At 33.7% G+C, this 22070-nt stretch overlaps 1 protein-coding gene across 2 annotated transcripts; it reads left to right on the top strand.

Annotated features, from left to right (window-relative positions):
- The first annotated feature begins 985 nt into the window (after positions 1-985).
- Positions 986-15583, top strand: LOC106066554 (RING finger protein 141-like). Of its 2 annotated transcripts, XM_056044383.1 has the most exons (7): positions 995-1093; positions 1887-1933; positions 5688-5838; positions 6135-6243; positions 8460-8635; positions 9938-10063; positions 10575-15583. In XM_056044383.1, the coding sequence occupies exons 2-7, from the start codon at positions 1897-1899 to the stop codon at positions 10729-10731; spliced, it is 756 nt and encodes a 251-aa protein (XP_055900358.1). In that variant the 5' UTR covers positions 995-1093; positions 1887-1896; the 3' UTR covers positions 10732-15583. The 2 variants fall into 2 exon arrangements, with proteins under 2 accessions (XP_055900359.1, XP_055900358.1); XM_056044384.1 differs by lacking the exon at positions 1887-1933 and having other exon boundaries at positions 986-1093.
- The last annotated feature ends 6487 nt before the right edge of the window (positions 15584-22070 follow it).

Genomic DNA, 22070 nt, shown 5'->3' with positions numbered 1-22070 from the left:
TTACAAATTTCAACGAGCAGAAAATGTGTTTACAAGCTACTTGCGTGCATGACAGCATTTTTTGGCAGCGTAAGTTTAAACTTTTAAGTCTAACTGATTACGAAGTATAATACACCGTCAATGTAAGTGTATCTTTTAAATTTCTAAAATAGTAATTTTGGAAGCTATTATCAACACCTTTTGCTTTTATTGATTACAGACGTTGTTCAACAAAAAAAAAAAAAAAAAAATCACGTTCTTCGCATGTTATGTGTCAATCTAGTCATGCTTGTTAATCAGTGACTTAAACTCTGCTAAGTCGTTGGCTTTCCTGGCTGATTCAGGCAACCCATTACACCAAATATGATTATAACAAAAATTATGAGAGCCTTTAACTTTTATCGCACCCTCCCCCAACCCCTACCCCCGAAAAAAATCCTTGATACGACCATGATCATATATATAGGCCTATATTCAGTTGCTCGATGCAGTCCAGTGACCAAAATTACACGAGCAAACTAGTTTATTATTTAACTGTCCCAGGTCACTCTCAGGTGGTGTACTTTAGGACATCTGACCCATGATATTCGGTAACTGTATTTTTTTAAGGAATGGGGAAACATCCCTAGTCCCTCCCCCCCCCCATCCTTATTGGTGACTGTCTCTGTAAATTACAGTGTAATTTCAGTGTAATAGGTACTCTAGTTTTTCTAAGCCTAGGTTGTTGCATTTTTGTATATATACTTATAAATAAAGCCCAGGCAATGATAAGAAACAGATTATTGAGAGAAGAATTTATTTCGTTGGGGCGGGGAGAGTTTGAACCCCCCCCCCCCCACCCACCCTTTCCTTTTCTGTTTGCGCTCATGCATACTTCATTTAAATGCACTAGATTACATTGTATATATTGTTTTGTTTTGTTTTAGAGTTGATCTTTTTTAGTACAAAATATCTACCAGCCTATATAACTTGTCAACATTCTAGATCTCTATTCTAAATCTAGATCTATATATAGATGTAGTATTTCCGTTTCGTTTGTTATTGTCTAAAACTTTGATCTTGTTGATCGTGGATCTAGATCAAGATCTAGACTCTAGATCTACTTGTAGCCTAGGTTCTGTAAATAAAATGCAACTCATACTCTATATTAGTATATCTCGATAAATAATAACTCTAATTAGTCAGTCTTAACACTAAATAAATATTTATCAAAACGCCCGATACTGGCAGTGGCAATACAAACAGATGAGTTGATGAGATACTCACTGTCACTGACACTACTGACAGTGCTGGCCATGGCCATACTCAGATACTGGCCATAAGCCCATAGCCTCGCCATAAAATAGCCATAGCCAGCAATCATGCCAATACTGACATAGCCTAGCTTAGGCATAGCCCATACTGATACTTGAGACTTAAGTATCATTATTATTATTATAATAAAACCATAATCAATGATTATGATAATCTAGATTACAATTAAATAATAAATCTAAATTAAGAATATTTATTTTATTATTATTAAGTTTAAGTATTAGATTTATTAAATCTAGATCTACATTAAATTAACAACTTTGACTGTCACTACTAGATCTATACTGTCTATATTTATACTATAGTTACTATAGATATACACAGTATAGTCTATACGTCTATAGACTATACTATAGTATAACTTAGATCTATATAATCAAGAGTAGATCTATAATCTATATTATTATTATATCAGTATATTACTATATAGATCTAATAATAATCTAGATCAGCGGTTCTCAACCTTTTTTGCTCGGCGACTCCTAACACGATTCCCCCTAGGCGGCGACCCCCTACTGTAAAATTTATTTCGTTCATACGCCTCTATGTAAATTTCATTTTGCTTATATTATATAATTGTAATCAAAATGTAGGTGGACATCCATGATGTTTATAAATCTGAGCATACCAAAAGCATTATGTAAGTAATATAGTATTTATTGTAAAAATAATTTTGTGCTTCAATAAAAAAAAACAACAACTTTATAACTTTCATTCATCTACTTTATTTATGTTTATTATGTTAATGCAAACTTAAGTGGCAATTTAAAAAAGTAGGACTAGGCATGGAAAACGTACATTTGTTAATGGGGTAGTTCGGATCTCTTCTCAGTCATGTGGGTGTGTTGTTTACATTAATGACCTCATTGATTGCATAGTAATTTAAACATGAAAATAGTCTAGATCTAGACATCTTTAAGTAATAAAAAGTATATTACAATAATTCACTTTTTTTTTTTTCTTCTTCATCATTCTCATTGTTATGTTGGAGTGTTCATATGACTAGACCAATACATGAGATGAACTGCGCAGTGGTTTCCAAATCAGGGAGCTCTCCATATAGTTTTCTTTCTATTGGGGTGATTTGGGGCCAATGTCTTATACGGGCCTCTTGGTAGAGAGAGCAGTTTTGGAGGACGTGGTCGGCATTTTCTGGTGATACTCCACATGGGCAGATTTCACTGGTTCCAATTTTGAGCTTCCGGAACATGTGTTGTCGCATTCTGTTGTGTCCGGTCCTGAGTCGAATTCACTAATTTTTATGATTATTTAGTAGGTCTACTAGATCTAGGCTAGCACTAAATCTAGATCTACATCTTATCATAGGAAGATATTGCCATGTATAAGAACACAGTCACATGACTTTTTATAAAGTAGGTCATAGATTCGGAACTACCCCATACAGTGAACTGCCAAATACTGGATGTACTTATCAACAAAACTTGCACGTTTCAGATTGTTTGGCTTTATACATTCGGCAGATAGAACTTCATTACATCAGAGTTTTTCAGTTTCTGCTTGAACTTTTGAAGTAAAGCCTAATTGCAAAATGTGTCATTACATTTTCTCTTCTTACATCGAGATCCATGTTCCTCTGATGTTTTTTAATGAATATAAAACGATGTTGTAATACTAGTTTCAATTGCTCCATTGCGTGCTAGAACCTTTACAATCCCACAATGAAGTTAAGCTGCTCGTTTGACGTATAGTAATTTTAAAATATTTATGGTGGGACATAATTTTCAAATGAAAATTATATTATTAAAAAAAATGCACCAGTAATTACCAATGGAAAAATATGTCTACCTTTATACATTAATGTTACACTCGCCAAAAGTGCTTTCTGTATCCTCTTGTAATATGTCAGTGTTCTTAATTGATGTGTCCCCCTTTTTTTTTTCTTTTTTTTATTTATGAATTTGACACTTCAGATCATTTCATGATTGTAAGTTATATTGAGTAAGACTGCATAATGTCCCTTTATTTCATATATTACAATATAACTTTATACCATCTATGGTACAAATGTGTTTGTTACGTTACACATTAGAAACGAAAAAAAAACAAAAACAAAACTTGGGAATAAAAATAGACGAAAACCCAAACTTTCCGAAGGTCATTGGCAACTGCCCCAACAAATGGTCATTCGATCCCAAAAGGAGTCATGACCCACAGGTTGAGAACCCCTGATCTGGATTCTAGAGTTAGACTGTCTAGAGATCTATTTGAAGTATTTGTTTACTTGATTTACTTAATTTAAGTCTTCTTTAGATCTACTAGCCTCTATACTCTATACTAGTCTATACTCTATGACACAGTCACACACTAATGACTAGTCACTAGACTCTAGTAGATCTTTTAATTCTACTATTTATTTAGTACTAGATCTATAGTCAGATTAATTTAAAATTTAATCAACAAGATAAGTAAGCCTATAGTCTGTACTGAAACTGAAATAGATCTATTAGATCACTTCTATCTAACAGATTAGATGATGTATTTATTAAAGTTTGAATGAGGGAATCCATTGGTGCAATGATGAACCAGCAAGTCCTAAATATTGACTCATTGTATTGGTGTTGAACATTGTCAAATGCCTTAGCCTTAGAAAAATCTAATAAAATTAAAATGGCATCTCTAGATAGATCTAGTCTATTTGCTCATTTGTATTTAAGCCCTTTGATTTTGAAAAACATCACTTATATCAAGTGTATAGATCTAGATCTAGTCCTATTACTAATAAGTAAAAGAATATATAATATTAGGTCATTAGTGGAATTTCACAAGATTTTTCCAGTCCCTCAGTACTCTACCCTGATTAAGTCAATTTTTCTAGTAATGCCTGAAAAAGTATTTTGAACACTGGTGCTAGCTCATTGCTTAGTTCTTTGAGTAATCTTGCTGGAATACTATCAATTTCTGATGCTTTATTTGGTTTAATGTTAACTAATAGTTTTGGATCCCTAGTACATCTATATCTTGGTTTAAATTAAGCAATATGTCTAAAATTGTCTTCTGGGAGCTAAAAATGATGATGCTAATATTTATTTAGAATGTTAGCTTTAGTTTCTTTTATTATTATTATGTGTTAAGTTATCTTCTCCTTTAAATGGTGCTACTCCTGTTTCTTAGATTTATGTTGAAAGGTTTAAATATCATTTATGTAGTCACTCTGCAGATGTCTGTTTACTTTTTGGGTTAGGTGTTTAATTTTAATATACTTTTTATGGACTCTCCATCTGCCTTAGTTTCTTTAAATGTTTAAATAGCTTTTCTTTTGTTTGCAAAGTTTCTTAAATTTATTATTAAACTAACATTTGCTTATTTGTGTTGGAAGAGTATTTAGCTGGTATTAAATTTTCTGTAAAAATGCTTTTGAGTTGGCTTTTAATAAAATTCCAGAGAGATCGTCAACTGGTTGATTAATTTTTTTTTTTTTTGGTAATAGGAATGTTTGTTGAACATTTAATGCAGTTTGATGTAATTGTGTTAAGTTTCATTTTGTTCCAGAGTAAATTTTTCTTTTTTGGTTTTATATGGGTTACTGTTTTTATTTCACAATTTATTTTAATTATATCATGGTCATATAGTCCAGGGATAATTTCATAGTCTACCTCTAAACATGTCTGTTAGTTAAGAAGAGATCTAATGTTTTGTTTAGTCTAGTTTTTTGTTTTTTTTGTAATTTGATCTTAAGTTCTATTATGTTATGTTTCTATAAATAGTTGATTTATATCCTTTAGGTTTTGATGTTGGTATATGTTGAGTGTTTTCCAATTAATATCAAGGAGGTTGCTTATACTAGAGTGGATCTATTTAATCTGTGTGTATGACTAGTATGAGTATCATCATGATTATTTATGATATGATTTATAATGACATTATTATAGTCACATTTATTAACTATTTTATTACTAATCTACTAGAGCAGATGGGCTTTGATCAATAAGAACATAATTCTTCTATACTTTTTATGCTGTATTAAATGATATCTAGATCTATATTATATATAATACATAGAAAATAGATCTAAAACTCTATGTACATCTAAACCCACTTAAGATATCATTTCCTGTTGGTGTTTCTTGTTGAACTAAATGGAATGGTGTGTCTGGTTGATGAGCCATGTGAAAAGGATTTGTGTTAATGTTAAGAAGTTATATTTCCAAACAATATTTTCAATGAGCTGGGTGTGAAATCCCTTAGTTAGATCTAGATAGTTAAGAGTAAGGATCATTAATAGGAAATTCTTGAAACTAGGGAACTTACATTATAATCAAATAGCGTGCATGATAATCCAATTTCTTAATGTTTGTACATTTTCTCTTTTATAAATTATATTGAGCAGCTCACCTATTTTCAACAAAGTTTTTTTTTTTCTCATGCCATATCAGATATCATGGGTCAGGCGACCTCAAGTATACCATCTGAGAGTGACCTGGGTCAGTTCAATAATAAATTAGTGACTCACTTTAATATTATCAAAAGTTTGGCTACTGTCTCACATAAAGATATAGTGGATTGCATCGAGCAGCTGAATACTGTGTAGGTCAATTTGAATTATTTAAATCTTGCACTGTTCATACATTAGATTAAAAGACAAAAAGATAGTTACATTAAATGAACTCTTAATGCAACAATAAATTAAACATTTCTAAAAGTGTATTCGTTCCAAGTACTTGCTAATCTCATGTTATGATCTTCAATACTTTGAAAAACCAGATTTAACCAGGAAATTCTTGACATAAAATAATTCACAGATCCCTCTCTCAGAATGAATATATTGGCTGTATTGATAAACTTTTAGAAAATTATACACTCTCTTCTTTCAAAACATATAGGACCAAAAGTTTTACTGATAGAGCTGGTAAGCAGTTGCGGTTCTTGATACAGGAAGGTACAGATACAACATTTATATGGAAAGGGACTATCAGAATATGCTGTCTAAAGGTACATAGTAATAATAGAAGTTTTTTTTAGTTTTTCTCTCTCTTAAGATAATTTTCTTTGAAGAAATAAGTGTCATTGGGAATATACATTTGTTTATACATATTTTGTTGGGGCAACCTGTTTTTTTTTCTCCTAGACTTATTTAGTTAGCCAGTTTTTGTTAACTGTCTTTATAGAAATGTGGCTTTGGACATTTGCCCTATAGCTCCTATTTCTGGTTTAAAAATTAACATAACCCTAATCAAAGAGAGGTAACAGAGTACATAGCTTTAAAAAATAGAACAATATGTCTAGTTTAAAAAAATACATATACTTTTGATACCTTTAGAATAAACAAAAAAAGCTCAAATACTTATTTTTCCATGTTGGGGCATATACATTGAAGGTTTATGAGCACCCATGTTTAAAAAAGTTGAAAACAAAAAGCAATACACATAATTTATACATGATGAGCTCTTATAGGAAGGTTTATGAAACTACTGTAGCGTCTCTACACATTAGGGCTTGACACTGCATCAGAGCTATGTAGGAGCTATTGGGTTAAGAAAAAAAGTGCAATAAAGAATGGCTGAAATTATCTTTTAGTACAAAAGTTATTTAAAAATATAAATTTGACAAAAATTAGTGACTCTATTTATTGAGGGAGATAATTTTTAGACAGGATATAAAACAAGGGAAGTCAATAAGCAAAATCAGTAAATAAGTTTGAAGCTTCATGTTAATGTCTACCTTTTGTGAATTAAATATTGATAGTTAAATTATATTGTGTGTTAAGAGTGTTTGGGTTTCTACTTAAAAAATGGAAGTCTTATATTTTGTAAATAAAATTCTGTTATTTCTTGAACAAAATTGAGGTTCTCTGGCAGACTATTTTAAGCCTTTGGATTCTACTTTCAAACATATATTAACCACTTAATTCCATTGTAACAATAACAATATAATAATATAGATAAAATATAATTACTTGAATGCTATTAAGGGAATCTTACACCATCAACAACACATAGACTTAGCATTGGCATCTTCTCAATAACTGAAGGGGGATATAATTAACATCATTTCAAATTACAGATATTATTTATAGGTATAAAGGCTTACACTCACATATACACATTTGTTTATGTGTATGTCTTATTTGTGCTAAACAATATTGGATATAATATATATATAGTAGCGGTCTTAGGGGGTGGCAAGTGGGGCAACTGCCCCAGGCCCCGCGCCTGAGGGGGGCCCCGCGATCGCAGATTTTATTGTCACAAACTTGATCACTACACATTTTCCTAAAAAAATCTGATTGGACGTTGATGTTTATATACAAAATAAACTCTTTGGATTGGTTGCTTCCGCCTAAGTGTTTTATAGGCTACTGTGCATAGACATCGTGCAGCCATGGGGATATTTTAAAAAACTTTTTTTAACTTAAAAGAAAAATCTTTTATGCAGAACAATTACAATACAGTATATAATACACATAAGCGGCCAATAGTAGGCCAACAGCACCTATGAAATGTTCTATGTCTTTTGTACCAAAAAAAATGCCCACAGTATTAGAGGTGGACATACTGAAATGTTATTGTTACAGCATTGGAGCCGAATTATCCCGTTAGCCTGATCTATTACGGTATATAATAGTCTTCCCTTATGGCTCAGGGCCCGGCACAAGACACTCACCCATGGTCCCGAGCACTGCCAAGGCAGCCCTGTATATATATATTAAGGATAAATTAATATTTTTAATTAAATAAAAAAAGAAGGTATTTTATTTTTCAGTTCTATGCATTTTGAAATTCAACCCCACAATACTTAAATTGTTAATCGATGTCATTTATGGTGTATTTACCCATAAGTTAATGGATCTTTTCTTCAGTAGTCAACACCCCTTTTAAAAAAAATTTGTAAATAACAAAGTTTAAATCCAATTTTTTGTTTTTTTGTTTGTTTGTTTCCAATGTTTACAGTTTCAATTTTATCTCAGTTGTATGCAATTTCTGAAAAAACAACAACATAATTTTTCTAGTTGTTCTACAGATAATAAAAACGTTAATGTCAACATACTAGTAGACATGGATGGCAAGAAATGTAGCTTTATATACAAATATTGTCACATGTATATGACCTATTTTTCCAACAAATAATGAAACTGTTATTATATTTAGTATGAATTTAATTGTTTTATTAATTTACAATATACTAAAATTCGCTTTCTCATGTACCAGATCAACACAAGCAATTCTGAAATAGAATCTAAAAGATTGTTGACTCTACGCCAGTTTGTAGCAACTTACAAGGAAATCATTGACCAGGTGTCAGCTCTGTCCACTGCTGACAAAATAGATGCACTGCAGCCCTCATCCTCAAACTTAGATGAAATGACCACATCAGCTATATTTAGGTACTGGTTTAAAACACTTTCATACTTGATGTAAATTTAAGAAGAATAGCAGATAATAGTTACCGTGCATGTTATACAATACTACTTGAAATGATATATACATATATATTACTCCTTCTGTCTCAGAAGACAATAGATGCGCAGAGATGAGTCACTGGCTTTGGTTTCGTTTGAGACGAGGCAGAATCTGGAGTGACTGATGAAGCCAATTTCGGAGCGGCAGAGTTTGCCACAGTTTGTGTGTGTATATGCGTCTGTCCCATGGCTAGCTGACATTGCAAATTTCTTCTTCTTTCTCTGCAGCTTTACTTCTTGTCCAGTCTTTGAAGTTCGTACCAGCACGTACAGTCTGTTTCCATGCTGTCCTGTCTTGGGCTATCTCCTCCCTCATACTTTGGTTGATGCCCATGGTTCTCATGTCTCGCTTGCAGACATCTCTTAGTCTTGGGCGCCTTTGGGTCTGACTCCCTCTGAGCCAGCGTAGTCTTCTCTGTGTAAGAAGAGCATAGATGCTGTGCATATTGGCCCGTTTCAAAATGTCCTGGTTGGAGACATGATCCCTCCAGGAAATGATAAGAGGAAAACTAACAAAGAAAACTTATCATTTGAAGACGTTTAGTGAGGACTACAACTGACAAAGAAAATTTATCATTTGAAGACAATGTTTATTGAGGACTACAACTGACAAAGAAAATTTATCATTTGAAGACAATGTTTAGTGAGGACTACAACTGACAAAGAAAATTTATCATTTGAAGACCATGTTTAGTGAGGACTACAACTGACAAAGAAAATGTATCATTTGAAGACCATGTTTAGTGAGGACTACAACTGACAAAGAAAACTTATCATTTGAAGACCATGTTTAGTGAGGACTACAACTGACAAAGAAAACTTATCATTTGAAGACCATGTTTAGTGAGGACTACAACTGCGTTTTGAAAGTAGTGAAAGTCAATAAAGTCTTTGAGTCAGATTTCCAGTAAAATACAGGTAACGAGGTATTTCAGTTTTAGTTTCAACTTCCATGATTTCTTGCAGCATCTGACATTGGTTGTTAGGTTGTGAAAAAAACAAAAGATGTTGTGCCTGGCACCTACCTAAACAGTTGACCCCCCAACAACCTCTTTAGTTGCTATCTTCTACCCCATGGATGTCTAGAGAGGGGAGTGTGTTTAGAAATTGTATTACTTCAATTTACTGTTGCACCAAACAAACATTTCCTTATCTGACTTCATTAAGTCTCAACAAAGGCAGACTGAATCAGAGTTTACATTTGTTGATCCTTCTGTCCTCTTTCAGTGCAGAGAAAAAGCCAGACACAGAAGAACCTATCAATGAATGCTGTGTGTGTATGGACAGAAGAGCTTGTGTGGCCTTGTCATGTTGTCATGAGTTCTGTGAGATTTGCATTGACAATTGGACCAGGTAATGACAGAGTTTCTTCAAGATTTTATTTGCCAGAAATGCACAGTGCTGCTATCCTGGTGTAATGCTGTTAATATATTGAGACTAATCAATCAACTCACATAAAAATGGCCAAATGTATTTGGGGTGTTGGTGTGAAGCTTAAATCCATTAGTAATGGGACACTCAGATTTCAGTCATCTTTTTACAAATACCTTAAACTTAAAAAAAAAAAAAAGACATTTTTAAGGAAAAGAAGTTATGTTGATACCAACCATCCACATCTATTAAAGTTTCAAAATTTTAACTTCTCTATTTCTGACACTCTATTAGTAATAACTAAACTTTTCTGTACCACTATTTAAACACTTTTAATAATGTCTTGTAGTAGCTTACCACTTTTCTAGAAAAAACAAAGTGGGGTCAGGATTCTAATAATTTGGGACCCACTAATTTAGTGTAACTATTCTTACCACTCATTCATTATTATATGTGTGCTGTTTTTTATTTCTTTACAAAAAATCCTCTCTAGAGATGAACGACACAGCAACTGCCCAATGTGTAGAACACATGTGTCAGGGTCAGATGATACATGGGTTATGCCACGCAAAAGCGACACCAATGACTATGGCACAGATTTGAAAGATCACTTAGTTAGTATACCTGATAGATCCAAAAAACTGACCTAACTGATTCTGTTCTAGTAGTGCTGGTGTGTTTCTAATTATTCAGACTTATTGCAGTGTTAATGTTTCATGGAGTGTCTTGGGAATGTTGGCGACTATCACAGCCTTTTGTTTTCTTGGAACAAGTATTTTATCAAGCTTTGCTCCGCAGAGGCCCCTGAGGTCTTGATATAAAGTTGTTGAGCTAAACATTTTTTCCCCTTGGTTTCCCTGACTAAAAAATATGGGAACCATTTACTTGACTGTCATGAAGTGCTGACCGCTTTAACTTTTGACTAATCAAGCATGGGTCGCCAATTACCTTCACCTGTTTGAGGGTTGGTCTGTTTCTCTCTTTTCATATGGATATTTTCATTTAGTTTTTAAAAGCGTCAAACTTTTGTTTTGCTTTTAAAAGTGAGTGAAAATTTATTTCATTATTCACTGAATGGATTATATTTTGTGCAGGTCGATTCTGTTGTGGTATTTTTAAACATTTTTTATTGAATACACATTGTTTTATTATCAGTTGTGACTTAAAAACACAAAGAAATTGTGATTACATTTTTTTATACATGAATACAAAGTAGTCACCGGCTGTATTAGCTGGGCATTTAAAAAAAATATTTTTTTATGCTGTCCATTGCATATATGACAAAATAGTATTTTTTTAGATTTATATTTTTATGTTTTTTATTTTATTATTGTCAGAAGTCATACAATTTTAATGAGAGATCAAAACCAAGTTCCTATAGTTTCTTATTCTGGTCTTATATTGGAAAAACAATTTTTTAGTGCAATAAAAAGACACATTTAATGTCTGTGTGTCTATCAAAAAAATAAAACAACAACTTCTATTTATCAAGAAAAATTAGTAGCAAAGTGTGTAATAAATTGAATAAAATAAGTGAAGTTTGATGCCAAAATAATTGCATGCCATTAATGTAATAAGACCTATTTGTTGAACATTGGTTAGGTAATACCTACTTCACAATGGTGTGGTAAGCCCTTTATGGCAGGGGAGTGTTTAAATCTCGTATCACTTTTATCCCCTGCCTCCCAGCATATGAGAACCTAATAAGTAGTCTTTGACACTAACTTATGATCAGATAGCAAAGACATTGTGATTCCGAGGTTAACATAATTTTCCCCTCATGTAAGTTGCTCCATGTTGCAGGTCATTTGAATGAATTATTTTATATTGAAATGTCATATACTGACATAAGCAAAGTTCACCACTTGTAACATACATATAAATATATTAAGTATCAGAGTCAAAACATGTTTTATACAGAGAAATGACCTTTTATCTCTTTTGTATGTAAGACAAATAGGATCTGAATCCTTGACTGTCCTTATGGTAGCTAAAGTGTTAACATTGCATGTGTTTGCTCTTTCATTAGCAGAACTCAGTGGTAATGGACAGTCATAAATAATGTAAGAAAAATTAATTACAAATAAAGTTTGAAATTGTCTATTTTGAGTTCATATCCCTTCCACATAAGCTAATGGTGTATGAAAAATAATAGGAAGTTTCAGCCTGTCTGTTGATATAAATTATGGTTGTTGTATATTATGATACCTTCTGCACAACAATAAACATATTTTGACAAAATATATGTCTGTATCTCTCTCGATATAAAGCCTTTTGTCTTCATTCTGTTCTCATCTCATGGTCACCACACGAAAAGTTTTTTCCTGTTTATTATTTTATGTTTCACATCATTTTCTGTTGTAATTTCCAAAACATTTTTTTTTCTCTTTTGGCAGCGATATGCATTAGTTTTGTTTTCAGTTAGTTTCAACATAATTTGTTTTGTGATTTCAATTTTTTTGGTAGGCTATATTTAATTTACATTTAGAGTAAATGTCTAAAAAAAAATTAATCTGAATTTCATTAAAAAATACTATAGGCTTATTTCCCTTGGCCTTTAATGTCCAGAGATAATAAATTACAGATCTGAGGGTCAATTAGGCAAGTTGACCCCAATCTGTGGTATTTAGCACACTGACATTCCGTGTTTGCTTCATCCATTCTTTAATGGCAGGCATAGTCTTCTTCTCATTCTCCTTCATTTGAAAACTCCTTGATTTCTAATTGTAGATACATGACCTGGAAAACAATAATGATAGATTCATATACACTAAATTACTAGACCTGAAATAAGAATCTAATCTTCTCATTCTGTAACTTACCTCTACCCATCTATCTTCTAACTAGATTTGTAAAACTTGTGAAACTTGTAAAACTTTTTCTCAGTTGATAACATTGTAACTATACCATCTGTTTCTGATTTGTAGAGTAATAAGCATTATTTACAGTTTGTTTGTTGTGGTTTTTGTTTTTCAAAATGAATCCTTTAAGAGGCTTAATGATAAATTAGTGATGCTTTGCTGCCAATATTATGTAGCACAAATACTTGACTTAATTGTACAGAGTAACCTTACTTTCTCAACAAGGCTTGTTACCAAGGATGAGTGTATTAAATCATGTCATGCTATCCACTAGAAGTGAACAAACCACCTTGTAAATTGTATGGAGTTTGATAGAAGAAAGTGCTCTTTGTTATTGTCTTTTAGATTGATAGTTTGCACTTGTATTTGAACTCAAATTGTGATATCTCCAATTGTATGGATCACCAAAGAGACATTTCCACCATGTATTGATCATTTCAAGTGATTGTAGCTGTTATTTTGTACATGTTTGGTTTTGTCCACCAGTAACAGTTAAATGTCCATTGTAGCTTTCTATGACATGTCTACTATGAAATATTAAAATGTTATTTACCTGTTGATAATGACCATACCCTTGTCATGGATGCCGTTTAGCTTTCTGTTTATCTAGTTCTTTCAAATCTTGTTGATAAAATTGTAACTTGCTTGCTAGCTTCTCTGTTTGGGTTAGGCTTAGTCATCTCCTGTCAACAGAATCATCTTTATTCATATTACATTCGGTTATTTCTTTAAGTGAATTTCAATGCACATGTTTAGGTCCTAATGTACTATTCATTTACAATTGCAATTATAAACTTCAGGATAAATTCCCCAACCATTCATTGATGTACAAAAAAAAAGGTTAATTTTTACATTGGATTAGTAAATGAATATATATATATTTTCAAATGTACTATTTCTTTCATAAAATATATATATTTTTTACTTTGCATTTTTTGATGCATGTATTGTTTTAATACAACATAGACATCATCTGCAGAAACATTGTGTGCATTAACATTGTCAGAGGTTTGTTTTCAGTGAGATTCTTAATTGCTTAATGGTACTAAATAAATATACAAGTTACAATGATATAATATTAAGGCTTGTCTTCGAGTCCGAAGATTAATGAGGAATGCAGTATTTCCTGTGGCTATGCAGCCCCAGCTGTGACCTACATATTTTGCCACATCCAGGGCAAGCATAACCATTGTCCGCCGGTGGTCCATTAAGATATCCTTTTATCAACTCTGTTGCGACTAGTCATATGTGAGATGGCAGAAACTAATTTGGTTTTTGTTAATCAGTTATGTACTCAGAGTATACTGCTACAAAATTTTTGTCAGATGTTTTCAAATAGAAATGATCTAGCCATAATTTTGCTTCATTGTATGCTCCAGACACACACAAAAAATGTTTGTTTGGGTTTGAGGAGGAAAGAGAAGAACAAATAAAAAAAAATGAACTATTTGGTGGGGCTGAAATACTGAGGATAACTGGCATCTCATGGTCCCTAACAGATTTAACTACCTCCAGTTAAAAATAAAATAGTTTTTGCTTTACCTTTTCTGTTGTACTATTTGTTAAAGTAGCTTGAGACTGGTATTTTTCCTGTCACAAAATACAAGAATAGTGTATGGACACACTTTCATGAAGTGGATGTAATCATGTGTGTACAGGCTTGGTCTGGTTACTGAAGACCTGCTGAACAGACAGACAGTGTGCTTTTGGCAATGACATCATAGTCTTGCAATAATTATAATAATAATGGCTATAGGATCGATTCTGAAGATTATAGATGAGTGAGTGTTTCAGTTTAATGTTTTTAAAATATATCAAGTGATTAATAATAGATTTGAGTTGTACAGTTAGAATGTTTTGCTTGTACCACATACAGGAAACTCTTTTTTTCCCCCAAAAAAATGTGTCATTCCTTTGGTTATATGTTAAGTAAATCTGTGATTAACAATGCAAGGTAAATAAAAAATATATGAACCTTATCATCTTTTGACTTGGAATGTCAGTTGTTTTTTTTAGGATGGATTTGTTGGGAATGTCAGTTGTTTTTTTTAGGATGGATTTATTGGGAATGTCAGTTGTTTTTAGGATGGATTTGTTGGGAATGTCAGTTGTTTTTAGGATGGATTTGTTGATCTTTGTGTAGGTTCCTGTTATCATAATACTCATTAGAATGTAAACAAGTTACCATCCATGTCATTGTGTCATCTACTAGTTGTATTTTGTAAACTGTAACTAAACCTTTCAGTCAGCCAATGTGTACATCTGATCTATCTTAAGCTTTATTGATATCTATTCATATGTGAGACACTTAATCTGTTCTGTTTGGATCAGTCTTGACATCCTGAGTTTATTTAGCAACATAAATCATCAAATTTACTTCAGGTAAGTCATACTGGTGTTTTAGCACCTTTATTTTTTTTTTTAGAATTGTTTTCCCTTGTTCAAGAATCTAAAGAGATTTTCAATTTTTGTTTTAATTTGACTTTTATTTCATCTGAGATTAACTGTGGAACCAAAGTTCATTGCATTGTTTCTTGTTCAAAGACTCACATCTAGTTCTAAAAAGTTACTTATACATGTTATGAAATGAACTTTTTAGAATGAGTCATGTAATGTATAATTAAATGTTCTATTAACTGTGGTTTTGTGTTTTCGTTTTGTTTTTTTTTCCTTTCACTGGTGTAATAAAGTTTATGTTACTTAGCATTTCTTTCAGTGTAAGGCCTGGAGTGTTCCTCCAACATAAATTTTTTGCTACACTCCAAACTTTTCAGTACTTGCTCAAATCAAACTGATTTGACTCTTCCCCTCTGTCCCCCCCCCCCCTTCCACCAACTCATAATTTTTTTTGACATGCTGATTCTAGTCTAGACTAAATTGAAGAATGGCTGGACGCTCCAGTATGCATCATAGAATGGCTTGACACTCTAGTATACTCTAGAATGGCTGTACACTCAAGTATACTCTATGGAAAGGCTGTACACTCAAGTATACTCTATGGAATGGCTGTACACTCAAGTATACTCTATGGAATGGCTGTACACTCAAGTATACTCTATGGAATGGCTGTACACTCAAGTATACTCTTATATAATGGCTGGACACTCTAGTATACTCTATAGAATAGTTTGACACTATAGTATACTCTATAGACACTCTTTTTTATACTCTAGTATACTCTATAGAATTGCTGTACACTCAAGTATACTCTATGGAATGGCTGTACACTCAAGTATACTCTATGGAATGGCTGTACACTCAAGTATACTCTATGGAATGGCTGTACACTCAAGTATACTCTATGGAAGGGCTGTACACTCAAGTATACTCTATGGAATGGCTGTACACTCAAGTATACTCTATAGAATGGCTGGACACTCTAGTATACTCTATAGAATGGCTTGACACTTTAGTATACTCTATAGACACTCTTTTTTATACTCTAGTATACTCTATAGAATGGCTTGACACTCTAGTATACTCTATAGAATGGCTTGACTTTCTAGTATACATCTTAGAATGGCTTGACACTCCAGTATACTCTATAGAATGGCTTGACACTCTAGTATACATCTTATAATGGCTTGACACTCCAGTATACTCTATAGAATGGCTTGACACTCCAGTATACTCTATAGAATGTCTGGACGCTATAGTATACTCTATAGAATGGCTGGACGCTCTAGTATACTCTATAGAATGGCTTGACATTCTAGTATACTCTATAGAATGGCTGGACACTCTAGTATACTCTATAGAATGGCTTGACTTTCTAGTATAGCCTACATCTTAGAAAGGCTTGACACTCCAGTATACTCTATAGAATGGCTGGACGCTCTAGTATACTCTATAGAATGGCTTGACATTCTAGTATACATCTTAGAATGGCGGGACACTCTAGTATACTCTATAGAATGGCTGGACGCTCTAGTATACTCTATAGAATGGCTTGACATTCTAGTATACTCTATAGAATGGCGGGACACTCTAGTATACTCGATAGAATGGCTGGACGCTCTAGTATACTCTATAGAATGGCTTGACATTCTAGTATACTCTATAGAATGGCGGGACATTCTAGTATACTCTATAGAATGGCTGGACGCTCTAGTATACTCTATAGAATGGCTTGACATTCTAGTATACTCTATAGAATGGCGGGACACTCTAGTATACTCTATAGAATGGCTTGACTTTCTAGTATACATCTTAGAATGGCTTGACACTCCAGTATACTCTATAGAATGGTTTGACACTCTAGTATACTCTATAGAATGTCTGGACGCTGTAGTATACCTTATAGAATGGCTTGACATTCTAGTATACTCTATAGAATGGCTTGACATTCTAGTAGGCCTATACTCTATAGAATGGCTGGACGCTATAGTATACTCTATAGAACGTCTGGACGCTATAGTATACTCTATAGAATGGCTGGACATTCTAGTATACTCTATAGAATGGCTTGACATTCTAGTATACTCTATAGAATGGCTGGACGCTATAGTATACTCTATAGAACGTCTGGACGCTATAGTATACTCTATAGAATGGCTGGACATTCTAGTATACTCTATAGAATGTCTGGGCTTGTTTAAATTGAGTGAATCGTACCAGTAGAAATGCTGATGAAACGCAGTTTTTTTTAATGCAATGATCTATTCTAGTTGAGCTCTATATTTTAAGACCAATGATCTATTCTAGTTGAGCTCTATATTTTAAGACCAATGATCTATTCTAGTTGAGCTCTATATTTTAAGACCAATGATCTATTCTAGTTGAGCTCTATATTTTAAGACCAATGATCTATTCTAGTTGAGCTCTATATTTTAAGACCAATGATCTATTCTAGTTGAGCTCTATATTTTAAGACCAATGATCTATTCTAGTTGAGCTCTATATTTTAAGACCAATGATCTATTCTAGTTGAGCTCTATATTTTAAGACCAATGATCTATTCTAGTTGAGCTCTATATTTTAGGACCATTGATCTATCCGTTTGAATCGACTTCAACCCTCTCATTCACGATTGTAACATTTGATAGCTTGGGGACAAAAATGGCGAAATAATTTTTTTTCAACGAGTTTCTTTTTTTAATTTATAAAAAAAAAATCTTTTGTAAAACTTGGGAGTACAGCAGCTAACATTGCATTAAAGACGATAGATATTATTGATCTATTGCGCGAGATGGACGTCACAGTTAGTCGGTTACATTCTAGCTTCTGGGGAAGAGAGTTTTTTTTTTGCAGGTCATCGTCGTCATTTGAAACCACAGCCTCTCAGCCAATCAGTGTAGTGCGCTTGCGTCATATTTTCCCGTTCACCGGAATGACGTTGAGCCCGGGAGATCGTCTGATCTCGGAAGCTATCGTCGTTTTTTTAAATAATTTTTCTGTTTAAATTTAATATTTTATTTAGACACTTTTTTTTGTCTTATCTGAAAGTGCGAGGGTGATTTTGGTTTTGAACATTCTGTCTGCCATTGCCACAGCTAAGTTCTAGACCATAAGAACGAAAAGAATATCTTGAAAAGTCCGACTAGATTCTCACACTCCATACGCGATTTGCTCAGAGAAAATAGACATAAAGCGAGCGTCGTTTGATTTATATCATTTCAAATTGTTTCGTTTTGTCTCTACAGCTGACAACAGGAGCTGTGTTTTCATACTGTGGACTGGAGCTATTCATTAGCCGTACAAAGGCTACACTTAGACCTAATTTAGGCCATGTATTCTGGTATGAAAAGCTTGAGCAATCGTGAGAGTGTTTTTTTGAAGGGCAGAAACATTTGAAAAAAAAAGAAGACCTAGCTCACCTGTAAGGAATATTTCTTCAATTATTCCAACAGTAATAGATGCCTCATGCCTGATACATGATCTTTTAACACGATGTACTTGACATTATATTGTTTATTTATTTTGAAATCCCTTCCAATCCAAGTTTTATTTTCGGACATTTTTCTTTTTGCTTCCATTGTAACGCCTCCACATTTCTTCTCACTGGCGGGTCGGTTTGGGAAAGGGGGGGGGGGTAAGGAAAAGTAAAAGTAAAGAAAGTTTCCATTTCAGACCTTGCGTTCTAAAGGACAGATGGTGTTAAGGTGTTTCTTTGGCCAACGGCTAACGAGCAGGGTGTCATGTGGGGTTGGGGGTGGGGTGGAGGGATGTAAGGAAAAGTAAAGAAAAAGTAAAGTTTCCCTTCAGACCTTGCGATCTATTTGAATACTTGTCAAGTAAAAACAGGATTCAAAAGGTTCTTATAAATTAGACATTTTAATATTTAACCAAATTCTACCAGTATTGCGAGCGTTAAAACGGTCTAATTTCTCCAGAGCGTTGAACCATTGTTCAATTGAGATTTCTGCTGACCAAACCAGGCCTGCATCAAGAGATTTCGCTTAACGTAAAGAAAAAAAATTCGACAAATATGCATACGCTACACCACTGGCGGATCTGGGGGGGGGGGCGGTAGGGGTGATGAGTTCTGAACCCAAATATTATTTTCCTAGTCACCTTTTCAAAACCTTTTCTCATACTGATATTTTTCTATTGTATAAAATAAATTTGGGACCGTAACATATCAGCCATATATATATCGTAAAAATGCACCAATAAAAAAAAATAATACAAAAATTACAGTAGAATCTAATTGGTCCACTTCTTTTCTCCTCCCACTTCCGAAATTTTTTGTTTAGAGTTTTGAATTATAGTCCTGTAACAAAACAAAGGTTACAAACATGCCTATTGAACAAAATGTATCACTTACAAATGAGCTTTTTAAAAAAAAAAATATTTTTCGAATAATTTTTTTCGGCGGCGATCCTCAATGCCTTAATCTAAATATGTTTGGGTATCTTATCTTTTCAAGGAACCAGTCTGTTGTATTTGCAATGTAGTAAGGGCCTGTAAATTCATATTAGAATATTATTAAATTAAAACATTTATTCAAAAGGTCCTTTTTTAATAGGATGAATAATGAGATTTAGGTAAGGAGAATGCTTTTCTGCAGTGAAGAATGCTAGAAAACGCCCTTGGTGTCGGGGCTTTGCCCCGAATACCACTGTGGGAGCTTTCAGCGCTCCCCCAGACTCCCTAGCTGTCAAGAGAAAGGCCTCAACATGGCTTTTGTTTGTTTTTTTTCGCATAAGGTTGAGAAACGTTGCTTTTTAGAAAAAAATGACAGCCCTACATATCTTGGAGTCACCTATGACCCGAGACTAACCTGGAAAAGCCAAATAGATAAAACACAGAGTAAAGGCATCCAGAGACTATCCCTCTTGAAAAAAATAGCTGGCATAGATTGGGGAGCTAATCACAACATCCTGAAAAAGACCTATACCAGTTATGTAAGACCTGTACTAGAATATGGTGCCACAGCATGGGGCTCAGCAGCCCAAATCAACCTAAGAAAAATAGACAAGGTTCAAAATATTGGTCTAAGGATAATGACAGGAGCAATCAAAACAACACCCATAAGAGCTATGGAGGAAACCGCTGCCCTGATCTCTCTGGATGAAAGAAGAGAAATAAAAATCCTTTCCCAATTCACTAAATTGGAATCCTTGGAGAGGCACCCACTCAGAACAAAAATTCTCAAAACTGGCACAAAAAAACCGTCTCAAAAGGACCTATTTCATACAGGAATCTCTAAACCTAAAAAAGAAACACCAACTTGAAAAAATTACTCTGGAATCCTCGATACACTATAACGAATCTCCACCCTGGGACGAAAGCCCTCTTCCTACTATAAGGGACCATATTGAAAACATAAAAAGAAAATCTGATTACAGACCAACAGAGCTCAAGGAAATAGTGAACTGTTTTCTACATACAAATTACCCTAGCAATCAGTGGATCAGAGTTTACACGGATGGCCCATCCCATAAAGCCACCACAAATGGAGGAGCTGGAATACTTATCGAATAGCCAGATGGAGAAAAACTAGAAAAATCCATTGCAACTGGAGAGCTCTCTGAAAGTCACAGAGCAGAAAGGGAAGTACTAGCAATAGCTGCTACCATGCTAGCAAATCATCCAAGTTCCCCTCACAGTCAGATTGTCTTTCTAACAGACGCGAAAACAGCCCACCAAAGCCTGCAAAACCTCAGAACAGCACTTACAAAGCTCAACAACAACAGAAAAAAAACTGTTATTCAATGGATACCAGCTCATATACAACTAGCAGGAAATGAGAAGGCTGACACACTCGCCAAGAGTGGGAGAACAAACTCATAAGTAAACTCTGCACTCTATCCAGAAGAAATGAAGAAATTAATTGTCGATAAAATAAATGAGAAATGGACGAGCTCCCATCCAAATCACAATAAAGATGACGCTTACTATAAGATATCGCGACAAGACCAACGTCTAATCTTTCGACTCAGGACCGGACACAACAGAATGCGACAACACATGCTCCGGAAGCTCAAAATTGGAACCAGTGAAATCTGCCCATGTGGAGTATCACCTGAAAATGCCGACCACGTCCTCCAAAACTGCTCTCTCTACCAAGAGCCCCGTATAAGACATTGGCCCCAAATCACCCCAATAGAAAGAAAACTATATGGAGAGCTCCCTGATTTGGAAACCACTGCGCAGTTCATCTCATGTATTGGTCTAGTCATATGAACACTCCAACATAACAATGAGAACGATGAAGAAGAAGAAAAAAAGCTGCTTTTTGTATTCTCTTACATACACACACACACTCATATATATATATATATATATATATATATATATATATATATATATATATATATATATATATATTAATTATATTATATTTATATTAATATATTATTTTAGTTATATTAATATATTATTATAATTACATTAATATATTATTAAGCCTTAATCTAAATATGTGGGGTACTTATATTTTCAAGGAACAAATCGGTTGTGTTTGCAATGTAGTAACGGCCTGTAAATTCATATTAGAATATTTTTCAAGTAAAACATTATTCAAAAGGTCCCTTTTTAATAGGATGAATAATGAGCTGTAGACGTCAGGAGAATGCGTTTCTGCAGTGAAGTATGCAAGAAAACTTTTTTGGCGTCGGGGCGGGCTTCGTCCTGAACACTGCTGGGGGAGCTTAGAGCGCCCCAGACTCCCTAGCTGTCAAGAC

This window comes from Biomphalaria glabrata, chromosome 10, assembly GCF_947242115.1.
Source record: "Biomphalaria glabrata chromosome 10, xgBioGlab47.1, whole genome shotgun sequence".
In the NCBI taxonomy this organism is placed as follows: domain Eukaryota; kingdom Metazoa; phylum Mollusca; class Gastropoda; family Planorbidae; genus Biomphalaria; species Biomphalaria glabrata.
The sequence above is the reverse complement of the archived record's forward strand: the minus strand, read 5'-3'. Positions and strand labels throughout refer to the sequence as shown.